Genomic DNA, 18,129 nt, shown 5'->3' on the forward strand with positions numbered 1-18,129 from the left:
AGGTAGGGACTGAAAACCAAACCCACATAGTGCCCCCTGCATGATTCTAACCAGGGTACTAGAGGTGGAAGGCGAGGAAAGATACCACTACGCCAACCCAACCACTCGGCCAGATGATGACATCTTTGAAAAAGAATAAATTGGCTTTTATAACACCCCGTACAAATATTCTGCCTTTTCATTGGTTTAGAGCACATCACATGATATGTCTAAGTTTTACTAGACGGCGGGGAGGTCAGAGTGCATCGTTTGCCGCGTGATAGTCTGACGACTATCACACGGTGTGCAGTACCCAGATGTCTTTTTATCCAACTCGAACCCAATCGGCTGTGCATCTGTGTATCTGAAACGCGCATACGAACATTACGTGTACGAAGATGATAAATAGTCTTTTGGAGATCACCTCGGGAGTCGTAGTTTTAACTATAGTACTCGAACAGTCAATATTTGTATACTTGTCCAAATCGGTGGACACAACTACACGATGGCTGTGGCTAAGTGTTGCTAAGGATGGGCCATACTTAAACGCATGACGACGTGGAAATCTAGCCGTAGCTGTAGCCACCAATTCTGTCACGGCCTTACAACAATACATTCAAGAACAGCACTCTTGGTATGAGGGATGACATCCTTTGTTGTGATGACATATGGAAAACTTTTCTCAGCATCTACCTAGGAAGGCGAGGAAAGATTTATAAGACTACGCCAATCCTAAGATGCTTCAAACTGACATCATACTTGATATGAATTCATCATACGAGATCTTCCCGTCAAGATTCTTATCAAGCTCCGAGACGATGTGATAGAAATCTTCCTCATCAAAGCGGAGTTTACTTTCAGCTAGGATGCGACGGAACTCGGGCACGCTCAGAGAACCATCTTGATTGAGGTCGGCTTTCTTGAAGACTCTTCTTAGACTCTTCCAATCTTGTAAAAGCTGAAACAAAATTCAAAATGAGTATTAGGTTTTTTGGACACTTAATTTATTTCAAGCTCTTTTCTTCCAGTATCTTGCTGGGAACCTTATTTTGTTAAAGGCCTTTTCTTTAAAGCCATTGGACCCTTTCGGTACAGAAAAAAAAAAAAAAAGGTTCACAGATTTACAAATAATTTACAGGGTTTACAGAAGGTAATGGTGAAAGACTTCCCCTGGAAATATTAGTCCATGAAATGCTTTACTTTTTGAGAAAACGGTAAAACAATAATAATTCTTGTTAGCGAGAATTACGGATTTGTTATAAACACATGTCATGACATGGCGAAATGCGCGAAAACAGGAGTGGGTTTTCCCGTTATTTTCTCCCGACTCCGATGTCCGATTGAGCCTAAATTTCCACAGGATTGTTATTTTATGTTTAAGTTGTGATACACGAAGTGTGGGACTTGGACAATGCTGTTTACCGAAAGTGTATAATGGCTTTAAAATCCTACTTCTTTAAAAATCATCAAATAAATAAATTATTTAAATATTTCAGAAAGTAGATAACAACATAACGTTAAAAATACTTATAATGAGGGCTCTTTCTTAGCAGTTTAATCAAATAAAATACAACTTTTTAAATAATAATCCAAAGCCAGTTACTACAGTTGTCACCCTCGATTTTCCCATCGTTCTTAGACCGAAGGGTTATGATGAACCACAGGTTAAACTTTGCAAACATTTTATATGTAACCAAAATGTTGAAAAAAATCGTCAAAAACCTTTGCCATACTTTTACACATCATAGTCTTAGACCTAAGGGATGGACCAAGAAGATTATTGCAGCTAATCTAAAGAACGCCCTTAGATGACCAAAAACCACAAAAAACTATACCTGTTTTCTGATCTTTATCAAGGCAGATGACACAGTAATCTCGTCACTTCCTTTACCTTTTGGGTCCTGCGAGAGAGGAGATAATTTTGATTAAAGGTTGTATCATAAACTTGGTTGTAGTCCCAGGTTTACACAACAGCTAAAGGTTGTATGGCTTCTGACTGGCACCCCAAATGTAGATAATTATTGACAAAATAAGGAAACCACCAACATAGGGCTAGATAGCTCAATTGGTAGAGCGCAAACATGTCTTTGTTCAATCACAAATTATTACAAATTTACCCTGTCAGTTTCCTTTGTGGTTTATTACTTTATTTTGATTAAAACACATTTCTGGGTCTTTAGTTTCAGGAACCTAAAATCACATTTGGAAGAGACATTACAATGTACTCACCGACACCCGGATCCCAGACTTGCTTGACTTCCTACTTCCGGACTCGACAAACAGTTGAAGAAATTGTAGATAGTGAAACCTGGCCAAAAATAATAATCAAACAAGATATGAAAATAAAGCAAATGTGATTCCTGTCTGCTGAGAAGGATTTAGAACCATTTTTCCTGCTACATAATGAAACTGGATTGTTCAACTTACTGTCCGTTCTGACTGAAGTCAAATCGAGAGCAGAGTCGTGTCAGTTGGTCAGAGGATAGATTGATGTTAACATGATGAAGAAGATCCTAAGAAAAAGGGAAATAATGAACATCAAAAAGATAATGCATACAGTAAAATAAGAGACTTTATTAAAAACAGGGGGGGGAATTATAGTTTCAATTAGAATTTGTTTTAGAATTACAATATTGTTTGTATCATATAAATACAGAAATTAAGTTAAGAAATAATTGGTGTAACTATACTCTTTTCCTAAATGCAGAGATATTTAAATATATATTTAGATATTTTATTATTTATATCAAAATTGCAGCAGTGATATGAACAGGATAAAAAGGAAAATACAAAACATAATCATCTTACAAAAGATAAGTCATACAAAAAGTGACTGCAGAAAATACACATGTAGAAAAGAGATACACAGATGAACATGGGGGGGGGGATAAGAGCCAAAGAAATGAAAATAAAAAGACTTTATAATTCCTTTAGAGGAATCACTTGTAATTAATGCAAGACATAGGTCTACATATTCTTTACTTATATCAGTTGATGAAATGAACCAAAATGAGCCTAGATTTATGCATTTTCAAAACCGATGCACAAAATACATTTTAATTGCAAAGTAAAATAAAAAAATCCTAGCACTGAGATGCCCTCTGGTGTGATTAAGTGCAAAATCAGAAATGCATATTAAAATTCAATTCAATTCAATTCAATTCAATGTATTATTTATATCCGCACTCACAATAAGAAACAGTACCATTGAAAAAAAAGTACAATACAAGCGAAGAGTTACAAATTACCATTGATAGTAATAGTGACAAACAGTCAAATATCAATTCAATTGAATTTAATGTTATTTTTACATCCGTAACTCACAGTAACAAGAAAACAGAATCATCAGACAAAAATACTACAATAAACCAAATAGTTACATATGACCAGTGATAACATAACAATACTGAAAAATAATAGAACATCAACTCAAATTCTCAACACTCAAACTCGAACAAAACTCAAAGATTTGATAAACATCCATATGCCTACTCACTTGGAATTGTGGAATTGGGACCATGGCGACTCCGTATGGGTCCATAACTCGTAGACATCTCTTCAGTTCATCCCAATTTTGTAGAACCTTTGTATTGAGAGAAAAGGTATAAAGAATAAAATGAACTGATGTTTGCAAGTGGAATTATGGTTGAAAACAAATGCTAAGCGGACATACAAAGGCCCCACACAAAACGTCTGAACTTATAATAATACCAATGCAAATGACAGCAACTCTGTCTGAAAACCAAATTCACGTAGTGCCCCGGTGTGATTCGAACCAGGGGCCTAGAGGTAGAAAAAAAGGAAAGAAACTACTACACCAACCGGACTGCCCAAAGACTCAAGTAATGATGTTTTAATTTGTTATACTGACCTGTGGTCTAATCCTGCTGATAATGTCCTCAGCTGGCGTTCCAAACATATCTCTGGAGGCATCCTCACCAGACTGTCTCTTAGAGCTAGGATGCTGGGACTGTGTCTCCCTCAACACAGCCCTCTCCTTTCGTTGCTGCTGAGGTGCGTTGGTCCTGGCTGGTTGAGCAGCCCCTCTTTGCCTGGTCCGATTGATAAAGTAATCAAAGAGCTCTGCATAGTGGACGAGACCGTCCTTAGCGATGTTCAAGGCACTCCAGAGAGTCTGTAGCTCCGTGGGGTGGAGGAGAAAACCAAGCCTGGGGAATTCAAACAACAAATCAATCTTACAAAATTCTAGGGGTGAGAATCAAAAAGAATACTTAAACTTAGAATCCAAACATTAGGAGTTAAGATGAAAAAAAAAAAAGCAATACACCTTTTGGTAAGTTTGTGGGGTTTAGATTTCACAAAGCTTTTTAGGAACAGTGTCCATAGCACTAGATAAAAGATCACAGAGCAGGATGTGGACAAAATAACGGCTGGTTTGCTACAACAGGTCAACTCAAAAGTCTGAATTCAGATAAAAAGCTGAAATTTCTCATCCCTGAAAATCAAACGAGAAGCAATTATTTGTTTATTATTATTTTTTTTTTTAAATGCAAGTTCGCACAAAACAAGGCTAAAAGCCACTCTAGGTAAAGGGCTACAAGGAAGAAAACATAGAAATGCAGAAACTCAGTGGAACTGAAGGCAGGAATTGATATTATAAAATTCGGCTCTGATTGTAACAGTCCCATGAACATTGCGTCATAGATGTGATTTTATGGATAGCTTAGAAAGAACAGCGTCTTACTGTTGTAGCCACTGATGCAGTTGTGTCTTAGACAGTCTTCCCGTTGCCTTGCGATCAATCTTATGATATGCCTCCTGAGCCTCATAACCTCTCCTCCTCAGTATTTCCTCGATGGCGTCTTCCATCTGAATATTTAAAGAGAGAAAAATCAATTGTCAAATCACATATAAGGCATATTTGACCTCTGAAATAAAGTAGGACAAATTGGGACTAAAAAAAGGACACAGCACCTTTTAAACTGTTACACAGTGCTATGTACTAAATGGGTCTTTTTCAGGCAACTTGGAGGCAATTAAACGCAGTGCATTGCTAAGGGACCACTTTGGTAGCATATGAGTCAGTTTTAAAACATTGTCTTACGATCCATGCCCTTTCTTCTTGGAGATTACCTGGAACTGGTTGCCCGTAAATTGCCTTGTGCGACATGGCCCTTATACTTCGAACATAGTTCAGCATACCTTGTACAAAAAAATAATGAGCGCTTTGAGATGCCCTCGCTCGGGTATGATAAAGCGCAGTTTAAGTAGCCTACCTCCTTGACGGGTCTATATCTTGTATCCATTCCTTTCCTCCTAGTATGTCCCAAGACGGCTGCTCCATCCTCCGCTTCAGGCTTCTTACCCCCAAACTCCATGGACCCAGCAAGGTTAGGGGGAACTATGTACTCCTCTGGTGTGGGTATCCTGGGCGTAACGTACCCAGTACCCAGTTGGGATTGGGGTCGAGGGGTAGGTGAGCGTAATACAAGAGGTTGTCTTGAAGAGGAAACACAAAACAAATCAATTAAACACTGTCAATATTATACTTTCATTTGGTTTTCAAAAGATATCAAACCAAAGATGTATTTTAAACCTTTGCTTATTAAATATTGAACTAAAAATGAATTATTTACCGTAATGGGAAATACTGACTCACTAGAAAGTTTGAACATTAAACCTACAAATAAAAACCAATGACAACTTTCTTTTTTAATCGTTGTGAATCATTACTTTCAAATCAGTTAAATTCAATTTCAATTGATCTTGTAAAAAATTATAAAAATTGTTTTCCAGTGTGCATCTTACGATAAAAAACACAAGATAAAAATATAAAATAGAAAGGAAGAACTATAAAATGATAAACGCGACAAAATACACAGTGACATAGATTTTACAACATCCTTTAAATACAAGCCTAATTTTTTAATCAATAAATTTTTAAAAATTCAGAGAGTAAAAAAAATATCTAAATTACAAGTAAATGATAAACATAAGTAGTTGTTTGATGTTTTTGCCAGTGAAATAAAGAAATTAATTGAAATGATTTAAAAAAAGTCACCTTTTCCGATTGAAGACTGCGAGGAATTCAGGATACGGCACCAGGTCATCAAGGGCTACCCCCATGTCCATGAGTATCTGATCCAGTTGGAGATCCGTCATGCAGATATTAAAGACTCGATCGATACTGTCTCTAAACTGCTTCTGGGTGATCAACTTTAGATTGTACTGGTCTTGACTCCTAAAAATCAAAATGAAACAATAAAATAGATTAATATCATGCAATGATAATAATTTCAAAAGAAGAAGACAAGATCAAATGTGCCAAGACCTGGCCAGGAAACTTCGTAAGATTTGGCAGTGGAAAGTGAGAGAAGTCCCTGTAGTGATTACTGGGGAAAAATCTTGATGAAACAGGGACAAACGCGCCAGGATAATTCTTTTGGAACAGGGAGGATCCTGAGAAACACTCTTGTATTGAGAAGGCTTAAGGACGCAGCCCAACTCGATGAGTTGAAGGCACAAAGGAACTTGTGTTCTTTCTTTTGCAAGTTTTGATAAGATGAAATAACAAAAAACGTATGGCACACAGTTTCTGGAGGACCAGTCAAAGGTGCTGGTTGCTAGCGAATCAATACGGGTCAAACGAAAGATTGTAAAATGTGTGTCTTAAGATGGCATTGGAATGATGACAGATTAGTTGTGACCCTTAACTTGTCTGGCAAAGAATTCCTACGTATTTAGGAGTACTTACTTGAGCGTAGCAAGAAGCTTGAGAAAGTCCTTGTGAAACATTTCTACTAATTTGGCTTCAGCATCTTGGGCTGTTAGATTTCCAGCAGGTGTTTGGGCTCTGGTGTTGAATCTGCAGAGGGGGAATGATTAAATTCATAATTAATTTATAGACTTTTTAATTGAAAAACACAATGTTACAAAGGAACTACCATCTCGATTTGAATAATGTTTGAGGGGAAGATTATTAAGATAGACAGACAAACAGACAGCCAGACAGACATACCTGTGTGAGTTATCCATGATGACTCGGTGCGCAATACCGCTGTCCATTCGTGACATAAACCTATTTAGAAAATCCTTGTAGTTTACTCGACCGTCTTTACGACGAAGGCCAACTCTGTCAATTTAAATCATAAGATTTATATTTTAATCATTACACGAACACTTTATTATATTCAAACAATAGAATTAATTAAGGCCCCCTAGAAAAAGGAGAAATGTTTTCTTGTGTTCTCAACATTTTCAAGACGTTATCATCCCAAGACACAAATTTTCATCATCTGGAAGACATCTTACTTTAGGGTATTGTCATTAAGAGATAACTCATCTTAAAGACACTGGACACAATTGGTAATTGTCAAAGACTAGTCTTCACAGTTAGTGTATCTCAACATATGCATAACATAATAAACCTGTGAAAATTTGAGCTCAATCGGTCGTCGAAGTTGCGAGATATTAATGAAATACAAAAACACCCTTGTCGCACCATGGTCACACAAAGTTGTGTGCTTTCTGATGCTTGATTTCGAGACCTCAAATTCTAAATCTGAGGTCTCAAAATCGAATTCATGGAAAATTACTTCTTTCTCGAAAAGTACGTCACTTCAGAGCGAGCTGTTTTTTACAATGTTTTATACTATCAACCTCTCCCCATTACCCGTAATCAACAAAGGTTTTATGCCAATAATTATTTTGAGTAATTGTCAATAGTGTCCACTGCCTTTAAGATATTGTCAAACATTAATGTCATCATCCTACAAAATGGCCTCAGGGCAGGTTCTCAAAATGTTGAACAACACTTCCAGAGCGCCGTAAAAAACAATAACAGTCTCCGCTCCGCTCTGTCATTTCCCATCACCAATATAATGAAACAACCTAATAGAGTCACAACCTGAAGTCAAAGTCAATATCTCCTTTACTGCGATCATCTAAGACAAACACACACAGCCCCATACACCCTGAAGGATATAACAATGCTATCATATCAATGGTTACCTTTCTAGTAGTTGTTCCATCTCTGTCGGCACCATGGGTAAGTCATATTCCAGCAGGACATTGCGGAATTGGGCCCGAGAGATGGTGGCGTCGTTGGAACAGTCAAAATGCTCAAACCCCATCAGGAAACTGTGATAGTTTTGCTCCATCTGTATACAGAAGGAATAAAGAATTTAAAATGGGCTTTATAGGCAAAAAATACATTAGGCTTTAGAAACCGTTTGATTGTATATTGTTACTGTGATTTAACCCGTCTCAAAAATTCTAACTTTGAGACCACCTTCGAAGTGAGATGAATAAATATGAATGTATTTTTTCAACTCTTGACGTACCTCTAGTTTGCAAAGTATCTAAACCTATTATAAAGTTGTCCGTCTATATCTTGATTCGTATGCAAGCATCTAGAGTTATTTGATATATTGAAATTTATTTGAATCGTGACATCTGAAGAACTCCAGCTTTTGAAATGAACTTAAAACGAATGAGTTTTTTGGTCATACCTTCCTCAGTAGAAAAGAAATTACATCTACAGACGGTGCTCTCGGTAAATCTGTAGCTAGTGAAGGTTCCGCTGATGGTATTTCTACGTTCTCCGTTTCATCAAAAGGTTCTTGGCCTTCTTCACGAATCTGGGGCTAAGAACGAGAATAATCTTAATAAAATATCATGTGTTTAAAATTGATCTTTGATTTGATTTGATTTGAAATGATTTATTAAAAACAAAGACCATCACAGCCAAAGGATGCAGTAAAATAATAAATTAAAATAGACAAATTACATAGAGTTAACAAAACAAGAAAACAATCAAAATTTTCTTACCACCCAGGGTGTCTTGGGTTGATTTCTGACTCTTGGTGGTGCGGTTCTCGCTCGTCCTAAATACCTCCCTCTATTGTCCAGACCAATCTGAAGAAGGAACCAACTACTGTTGATGGCTCCAGTATTCTCTAAATCATATCTGACGATTAAACATAAGCAGTATTCATTATTGTAGTGGTATAAACTGAGCCCCAGGTGCTTTTTCAATCGAAAAGGATAAATCATGAAAACTGGGAAATGTTCAAAACTGAGCCAGGACTCGAGATAACTAATTTTCTTGGGGGTTCAAGGCAACATACATATTTGGCTAACATCAACACTTGTGTAAACTAAATTTTAATAAAATTTGTTATTTACTCGTTCATAAACATAATCAGCAAGATACATTCTGTTTGGTAAGCAGGACTAAAACATTTATTGAGTTTTTCCAAGGTTTTGTAAATCCTAATTTTTTTTGTAATTTTAGGTATATGCACACAAACAAATTCTGGTACAGAAAGATTAAATAGTCATCCTCTTGTGATATTATCAGCTTAACTTCCAACTAAACCAAACAAAGATAAGATTTTGACAAACCTTTCCCAAAACTTTTGCATTTCATAGTCGTCTAGTCGGACTCCAATACTTGCAAGACATTCTTCAAGCTGTGGAGGTAAGATAACTGCACCTGTATCGAAGCAAGACGGAGCTAGATGCTTCTGGAGGTCAAAATCACTGCGAGTAAATCATAACAAATTATATGATTACAAAATGTTTGTGTAAAAGTACCTGTCTCTGCTGAATTAGCCATTCCTTGAGATAAAACGCTAAAGAGGTAACGATTGTGTTTTTCTGGGCCTAACTTTATGTAGCTGCTGAAGCAGGCGATAGTGCTTATTTTCAGCCAAAAATAAGCAGGATACAATCGTACATTAAACAGAGTAGTTTGGCTGGTAATCTTTCCCTGATCAGCACAATTGTTTTGCGCTAAGCAAGTTTTTAATTAAATTGTTGCTTGTTTCATTAACACATCTGCCAAGAATTTTAACAATCATTGGTTAGCACAAAAGCAAGTTAAGAGTAGGAAGTTCACAGGTTGTATCTTAAATTTGGATGTGATCCCTGGCCGCGTGGCAGCTAACGATTATATGGCTTCTGACTGGCAACCCGAACAAAGGAAGACCCCAAACATAGGGCTAGATAGCCCAGTTGGTAGAGCACCGGTATGTTAAGCAGGAGGTAATTGGTTCAAATCTCGCTCCAGTCATTTTTTCTTTGTTCAAATCCAAAGTATGATGGAAAGCGAAACAGTGTAATTCTTACCTATGTCTGCATTTCTCTTTCAGCACTGCATTTGCGTATGTAGCAGTCACCATATCCGGGGCTAGTCTCTTGGAGCGTAGATGCTCCTCTAGAGGTAGCCTCTTACGCTCTGCAGAGAATTCCTTCCTGGCAACAGGGCTTAACCACTCACGCTTTACCGTCTACCACAAAATAAGAAACAAACTCTTTTATGACAAATGTCTTCTTTTCTGTTTTGCTTCATTGCAACAAAAAGCTTGTATGCATAAATAAGTGTGCAAAAAGCTGGGATAAGTACCAAGTTACCAAGAAAGTAAATTATGTTTCTGCATTTTATAGGAGGAGAGGTTGAATATAGCTATAAGCTCAATAAGAATAAGTTGACACATATTTATTTTAAAAACATATTTCTTTATTGATAGTAATAAGACATATTCCAGAGCAGTTCCGGATCCAAAACAAAGAAGATACATAATGTCCCATTGCACCAATGTTACACACGGCTATTCAATGTCTGTCAAGCTTGACACCATGAGAGTAAATTATGGTAAATTAAGAGAGTAAACGCTGCGCACAACACATGGTATAACAATGGGACAATGACTCCCAAAATGGCACAGCCAAGATAACTTTGATGATGACGCCAGGTAAATTAGATCAATAGGACTTGTAGATAGATTGGAATAAGGAATATACACTGGTGCTATTGTTAACTTCTCTGCCATTCAAGTCAGTACGTTGTGGCCGCTACAGCGGTGGATGTTACAGAGGGCATTACTTTGGCCATCCTGCAACTCAACACATGTTCACGCAATCAAGCCACAGCCAGTAATTCAGCCATGGCATTTAAAGGCAGTGGACACTATTGGTAATTACTCAAAATAATTATCATCATAAAACCTTTCTTGATTACGAGTAATGGGGAGAGGTTGATAGTATAAAACATTGTGAGAAACGGCTCCCTCTGAAGTGACGTAGTTTTCGAGAAAGAAGTAATTTTCCCTGAATTTGATTTCGAGACCTCAAGTTTAGAATTTGAGGTCTCGAAATCAAGCATCAGAAAGCACACAACTTCGTGTGACAAGGGTGTTTTTTTCTTTCATTAATATCTCGCAACTTCGATGACCGATTGAGCTCAAATTTTCACAGGTTTGTTATTTTATGCATATGTTGAGATACACCAACTGCGAAGACTTGTCTTTGACAATTACCAATAGTGTCCACTGGCTTTAAAGGCAGTGGACACTATTGGTAATTACTCCAAATAATTATTACCATAAAACCTTACTTAGTAACGAGTAAGGGGGAGAGGTTGATAGTATAAAACATTGTGAGAAATAGCTCCCTCTGAAGTGACATAGTTTTCGAGAAAGAAGTAATTGTCCGCGAATTTATTTCGAGACTTCAGATTTAGAATTTGAGGTCTCAAAATCATCATCCTGTGCGACAAGGGTGTTTTTTTCTTTCATTAATATCTCGCAATTTCGCAGCCAGTTGAGCTCAAATTTTCACAGGTTTGTTATTTTATGCACATGTTGAGATACACCAACTGTGAAGACTAGTCTTTGACAATTACCAATAGTGTCCAGTGTCTTTAACCCAAACCAAAGCTGGAATAAAAACAATCATCTGGTTCCTTTTCTGTCAACTGAGATTTAAAACCTTTACTTTCATTGTGTATAGGCCTACAGGGACCGAGACATGGAAACTTACCTCGTTGTCACGAAAGCAGGATATGAAACTATCAAAGGAGACCGTCTCTGATTCCTGAAGTCCAACTCTATAAACAATATCAACAGCAACAAACTCTCAAGAAATGTGTCTATGAACGACTCTCTTTAGATAAACTCAGACAGACAACTTTTCAAAGTGTATAATCTGATTTTGACAATCTTGTTAACCTGGGGTCGACTTCACATAGATACTCTGAACTTAGGACTAGGGTTATTAAAAACTTGGGGCTAAGTTAGGTCGAGTAACTCGCCCTATAAGATTAGTCTTAACTCTTTGTGACCTCCCCCCCACCCCCCTAGGCAGCTCCACAAAATTAGGCCCTGGTATTAATAGATGGTACAATGAGAAAATGATCGGGTAAGGGCTACAATCTTTAGTAAATCAACCGGGATTCGTGGCCGAGCGGATAAGAGCACCGAACTCAAGCTCTGATGCTTCTGTTCAGCAGAGTGTGGGTTCGAATCCCGGTCGTGACACTTGTGTCCCTGAGCAAGACACTTAACTATAATTGCTTCTCTCCACCCAGGGGTAAATGGGTACCTGTGAGGGCAGAGATGGTTCTTGTGATTGATTTAGCCGAGTAGCGCATATTAATGTTGCACAGGCTGCATACTCCCCACCAGGGAGCTGAGATGGTTTAAGGAGTGAATTAAGGCCCAGTGACCAGGGGTAATAATGTGAAGCGCTTTGGGATGCCCTCCGGGTGTGAAAAGCGCTATATAAAAATGGGTTATTATTATTAACATGAATAATAAAGCCTGGTTCATTCTTCCTGGGAATGCGAATGTGATACCAACTTTGACGTCCCAAATTCGGAAGAGTTGCCCACAGCCCAACTCCTGTGAAACAGTCACAGTGAATATGGAGCTGTGACGTCAACATTTGCAGTCACAGGAGTATGAAATCACGTACCTTGTCAGAAAGTTTTGGACTTCATCTCTGGTGAGGTACCCAACTAGGTGGTAGAGGATGCGGGATAAGGCGACCCTTGACACGGTGCCGTTACCCTGGGGGTCATTAGCGCGGAAGAGTTGCTGGAGACCGTGGAAACCTGTGGTCAACCGCTCTCGGATCATTTCATAAAGCTAAAGAAAAATAGGAACAAAATTGGAAAAAAAATTTAATCCAAATAAACTTCAGTTTCAATCTTTCAAGTGTGGGATTGTTGGTCTTGTTTCTTTTTGTCAGATTGTGAAAAAAAGAGTTTGCAATGAAACGTTTTAAACGTATTTGTTGCAATTCTACAGAGAGCTCTGGAAGGATTGTGAAAATTCTTGCGGAAACTATCTGGAAATCTTGAAAAGTTAGTTTATATTTTCAGAGTACTTAGCAATATTCCTACTATATATAAGTCGCCATGGTAAGGAAGAGGGGTAGGAGTGCATTCGACTAAAGTCACCTATGGTAAGGAAGAGGAGACCGGTATGAGTGCAGTCGATTAAAGTCACCTATGGTAAGGAAGAGGAGGTATGAGTGCAGTCGATTAAGGTCACCTATGGTAAGGAAGAGGGGTATCAGTGCAGTGGACTAAAGTCACCCATGGTAAGGAAGAGGGGTAGGAGTGCATTCGACTAAAGTCACCTATGGTAAGGAAGAGGAGGTATGAGTGCAGTCAACTAAAGTCACCTATGGTAAGGAAGAGGGGTATGAGTGCAGTCGATTAAAGTCACCTATGGTAAGGAAGAGGGGTTTAGTGCAGTCAACTAAAGTCACCTATGGTAAGGAAGAGGGGGTATGAGTGCAGTTGGCTACAGTCACCTATGGTAAGGAAGAGGGGTATAGTGCAGTCAACTAAAGTCACCTATGGTAAGGAAGAGGAGGTATGAGTGCAGTTGGCTACAGTCACCTATGGTAAGGAAGAGGGGTATGAGTGCAGTCGATTAAAGTCACCTATGGTAAGGAAGAGGGGTTTAGTGCAGTCAACTAAAGTCACCTATGGTAAGGAAGAGGGGGTATGAGTGCAGTTGGCTACAGTCACCTATGGTAAGGAAGAGGGGTATAGTGCAGTCAGCTAAAGTCACCAATGGTAAGGAAGAGGAGGTATGAGTGCAGTCGATTAAAGTCACCTATGGTAAGGAAGAGGGGTATAGTGCAGTCAACTAAAGTCACCTATGGTAAGGAAGAGGGGGTATGAGTGCAGTCGATTAAAGTCACCTATGGTAAGGAAGAGGGGTATAGTGCAGTCAACTAAAGTCACCTATGGTAAGGAAGAGGAGGTATGAGTGCAGTCAATTAAAGTCACCTATGGTAAGGAAGAGGGGTATAGTGCAGTCAACTAAAGTCACCTATGGTAAGGAAGAGGAGGTATGAGTGCAGTCGATTAAAGTCACCTATGGTAAGGAATAGGGGTATAGTGCAGTCAACTGAAGTCACCTATGGTAAGGAAGAGGGGGTATGAGTGCAGTCGATTAAAGTCACCTATGGTAAGGAACAGGGGGGTATGAGTGCAGTCGATTAAGGTCACCTATGGTAAGGAACAGGGGGGTATGAGTGCAGTCGATTAAAGTCACCTATGGTAAGGAAGAGGGGTATGAGTGCAGTCGATTAAAGTCACCTATGGTAAGGAACAGGGGGGTATGAGTGCAGTCGATTAAGGTCACCTATGGTAAGGAACAGGGGGGTATGAGTGCAGTCGATTAAAGTCACCAATGGTAAGGAAGAGGGGTATGAGTGCAGTTGGCTACAGTCACCTATGGTAAGGAAGAGGGGTTTGAGTGCAGTTGGCTACAGTCACCTATGGTAAGGAAGAGGGGTTTGAGTGCAGTTGGCTACAGTCACCTATGGTAAGGAAGAGGAGGTATGAGTGCAGTTGGCTACAGTCACCTATGGTAAGGAAGAAGGGGTTTGAGTGCAGTTGGCTACAGTCACCTATGGTAAAGAAGAGGGGTTTGAGTGCAGTTGACCGAGTCACTTGTGGTAAGGAAGAGACAAGGGGTATGAACATAGTCGACTAAAGTCGCCTACGGCAAAACATTGAGCTACTGTCCTTGTAAATATATTTTCATTACCAGAAACTCAAAAGGAATTCCAATAGAAAAGAAAAAATTGAGAGTAAAACTTTGGCTGTAAAACTTTCATCAGGTTTGCTTGATATTATGAAACTTTCCTAATCATGTCAGTTTCACTTTTTATTTACCACTGAAAGTTGAGCCATGGATCAACTTACAAAATATATATACAAGGTCATAACGTGATGCTTCTTTTGAGCAAGCCTTTCATTTTTTATAAGTATTTTTGTGCATGAAAGGATGAAGGTCTTGAAATGGGGATTACACAATAACTCTTGAAAAAAGGGTGACTTTGAGCTTGTATTCCAGTACCTTTTGTCCTACTTCGAACAGGGGAGTCAAATCATACCCCGTACAGGTGTTACTGTTCACAATACACAATGGGTTTAAACATTTTAAATGGTTTCTATCTCAAGTTGCACCACGTATTCCAAGTACATTTGTCAATGTTTACAAAATCTACTGTTTGCATACAACTCATAATCACATTGGTTAATGATTATTAGAAATCTCAATTGGTCGGACCAATTCAGTTTATCATCGTTTCCAACAACAACATTAGTAAAATATTTGTGTGTATTTATCTGGTGCTTTTGTGTAACCCCACAAACAAGAATTGATTTCTTGCCCCCTCTGTCCACACCATCTAGTGGTTAAACAAACACGGGTGGCCTTCTAGTTTTGTAGTTTTGTTTACCCAGTGATCTGTGGACAACTTTTGCAGGCGGACTATTTAAAATGGATTAGGGGATGAACAGTAGGTCTGTTGTCATACTCTCGAGTTGGTGACTCGGTGGGACATATTTGTCAACAGATGAAGGAGGGATGTAAACATCGAGTTGGAGCGTGCAAACACATTAGAAAACGCAGTGGCATGCGTTTAGATAGGATTATACCCACCATCAAAATTCCGTGGGTCAAGGCAAATGTGCTCATACAAAAAGTAGGGGTGGTATATTTGGCTTAAAATCAACATTATATCAGTATTCTTTAGTGTACAAACTGGTATTTGTTTATAGTACTAGCTCATGTGTAGATTTTTGTGTATGGCTTTCTTACCACAGCAAGGTACTGGTATGTGGAGAAAAACAACTACTTTTTCTTCAGTAAAGCAGTATAAACACGGTAGCAAACAGCATCAAGACATCAATTGTTTGAGCATCATACCCTTTTGTTTACGAGACAAACTTTTACTAAAAATATACAACCATGGGAAGATTGGGGGGGGGGTTATAATATTTACTGTACTAAGGGTAAACAAAATAAAAACAATAATATAATAAAGACTGTGTTTAAAAATTGTACATTTTTGTCAGCTTGGTTTACCTCTTCCGGGATGTATTTTCTTCTTGGTGTGCCTGCGACCCCTTGCACTTTGGCAGTCTGTGCTCTTCGGTCACCTGCTCGCTGCTCATGAACTGTAACAAATATTATAAGATGATTTGAAAGGATTTCACTAAACCAGCAGAGATAAAAAGTACAAACACTGTTTATAAACATTAACTCTATAACTCAATTATAACTATAACTACAACTACAGTACTCCTAGTACATAATATAAGCCAGACTCTGTGTGTACATTTATTACTAACTAGTAAAAAGTAGTATTCTATCGTTCTGACCACTGATAAATTACTTAAGTTATTTTTATCAAAATAAATATAGCAGTACTAGAAGATAGAAATAAGTTATTTTAACAGTAATTTTATCTAGTGTTAGTCTTACCTGGGGGCCATGTTAACATTCTATTGTGTTTTCGTGTTCCTGTGCCTCTTCTACGAGCACCATCCAGAGACGCCCCAAGATATCTATTCTCCGTCTCCCGAGCGTACACCGGCTCACTCTCGCCTTTCTTCAAAGGGGGTAAATTCGATTTCACCCCGTTGGCTGCTCCCTCGAAACCCGCCTTGAGTTCGTCGCCGGACGGAGGTGAACATCGACCCAGAGGGGAAATGAGATCCCCTCGGTTTGTTCCTCGTATATTCAGGCTGTTTCTATCGCCCAGACGAGATCTAGGGTGTTCTATGACGGGTAAATTCGACAGTCTTCCACCTGAAGTTGTTGGTCGGCGATTTTGCACTACACCGGTCGCCATGATGGCGGTACAATTTCCACCCAAAAACTTGCTGTAAAAAAAGTGTTTCTTTACGTTGAGAAAACCCCAAACATGACGAAGTGCTTGCTATGTCTACAATGGTAGTCTCAAAAGCTCAATGTTCCTTTGGTAAAAGATCCAAGTTGAGATTTGGTGTTTAATTAATTAATTCAAGACGTTTAATGTCATTAAATTTATAACAGTATTATCAACTCTATCAGCCGTACACAAGTACATACACACGAGTTGGAAGTGCAAAGACAGGTGTACATGACTTTTCTATTTTCTTGCAGGGGTGCTAAAAAGTAAACCAGAACACATCCGATTAAATCAAACCAAATTAAAGTGTTTAAGTACCTCCCTCAAAAGATTTAGAAGAAATATTTGTTACACCTTTTCAAATTAATTACAGTCACTCAAAACAATGCATAGATCTGGTAAAAACAATCACCACTCCATTCTGAAGTGCAAGCCTACCCCGTGTAAATAGTGGATCATTCCAGTCATTGCCTAGATACGGGTTTAGAGGGTGAAAACACAAAAGTGATCTGCCGTGCGGCAAACCTGTCCTTTTGTGCTTCCATTTAATTGATTTTTAATGCACTATAATCAGATTAGCTCTACTCGTATATAACGGTGAAGAAGTGCACTGTTTTGTTGTGGGACACGCGTGGAATTCCTTCTGCAAAAATCTACACTGAAAACAATAATCTACTAGCATTCAATTTTAAAGGCACATAGTTGGTCCTTTGGAAAAGTACATTATTATTTGGTTTGTGTGCACTGTGTATGCACCGAGTTATTACCCAACGTTCTGTGAAGAAAACAAGATGCATATAACTCAGGGTGCGATTCGAACCCGCATCCTTTGCCAGGTTGTAAAGATGTCTTACCACTAGATCTCACATCGGTGATGTACAGGCAAAAACCAAATAATAACCCTTAACCCCAGATACAAAATTAACACAGAAAGGTACATTTTTTAGGTTTAACAGCCTTTCATCATAATTGAAGAATACCCACATTTTACGGGGGAAATTTCTTCAAAGTGTTTTTCACTTTTGTAAGAAAACAGCACAAATGAACACGATTGGATATTTTACTTTCAAAAAGCTGGCCAACTCTGCAAAGTAAATAAATTATACGTTTTACAAATTGCCAAAGTATACTTTTCTTGAACATCCATTGTCCAATAAACTTTATTGTACAATTTCCACAACAGATATTCATAATTGAGTACAA

The 18,129-nt window shown here is 38.4% G+C and overlaps 1 protein-coding gene across 1 annotated transcript; it reads right to left on the reverse strand.

Moving 5' to 3' along the window:
- Nucleotides 1–42: 42 nt before the first annotated feature.
- Nucleotides 43–17,899, reverse strand: LOC117291249 (EF-hand calcium-binding domain-containing protein 6-like). Its single transcript, XM_033772869.1, has 20 exons — nucleotides 16,518–17,899; nucleotides 16,119–16,210; nucleotides 12,697–12,869; nucleotides 11,764–11,830; nucleotides 10,072–10,232; nucleotides 9,346–9,483; nucleotides 8,770–8,908; nucleotides 8,451–8,585; nucleotides 7,951–8,099; nucleotides 6,959–7,072; nucleotides 6,695–6,805; nucleotides 6,002–6,181; nucleotides 5,217–5,439; nucleotides 4,685–4,809; nucleotides 3,851–4,148; nucleotides 3,476–3,562; nucleotides 2,407–2,492; nucleotides 2,209–2,287; nucleotides 1,815–1,880; nucleotides 43–937 (listed from the first exon to the last, which is right to left on the reverse strand). Exons 1-20 carry the CDS (start codon nucleotides 16,885–16,887, stop codon nucleotides 722–724), a joined length of 3,009 nt encoding a protein of 1,002 aa, XP_033628760.1. The 5' UTR covers nucleotides 16,888–17,899; the 3' UTR covers nucleotides 43–721.
- Nucleotides 17,900–18,129: the final 230 nt, after the last annotated feature.

The sequence above is a fragment of the Asterias rubens genome, chromosome 6, assembly GCF_902459465.1.
Source record: "Asterias rubens chromosome 6, eAstRub1.3, whole genome shotgun sequence".
Lineage (NCBI taxonomy): Eukaryota > Metazoa > Echinodermata > Asteroidea > Forcipulatida > Asteriidae > Asterias > Asterias rubens.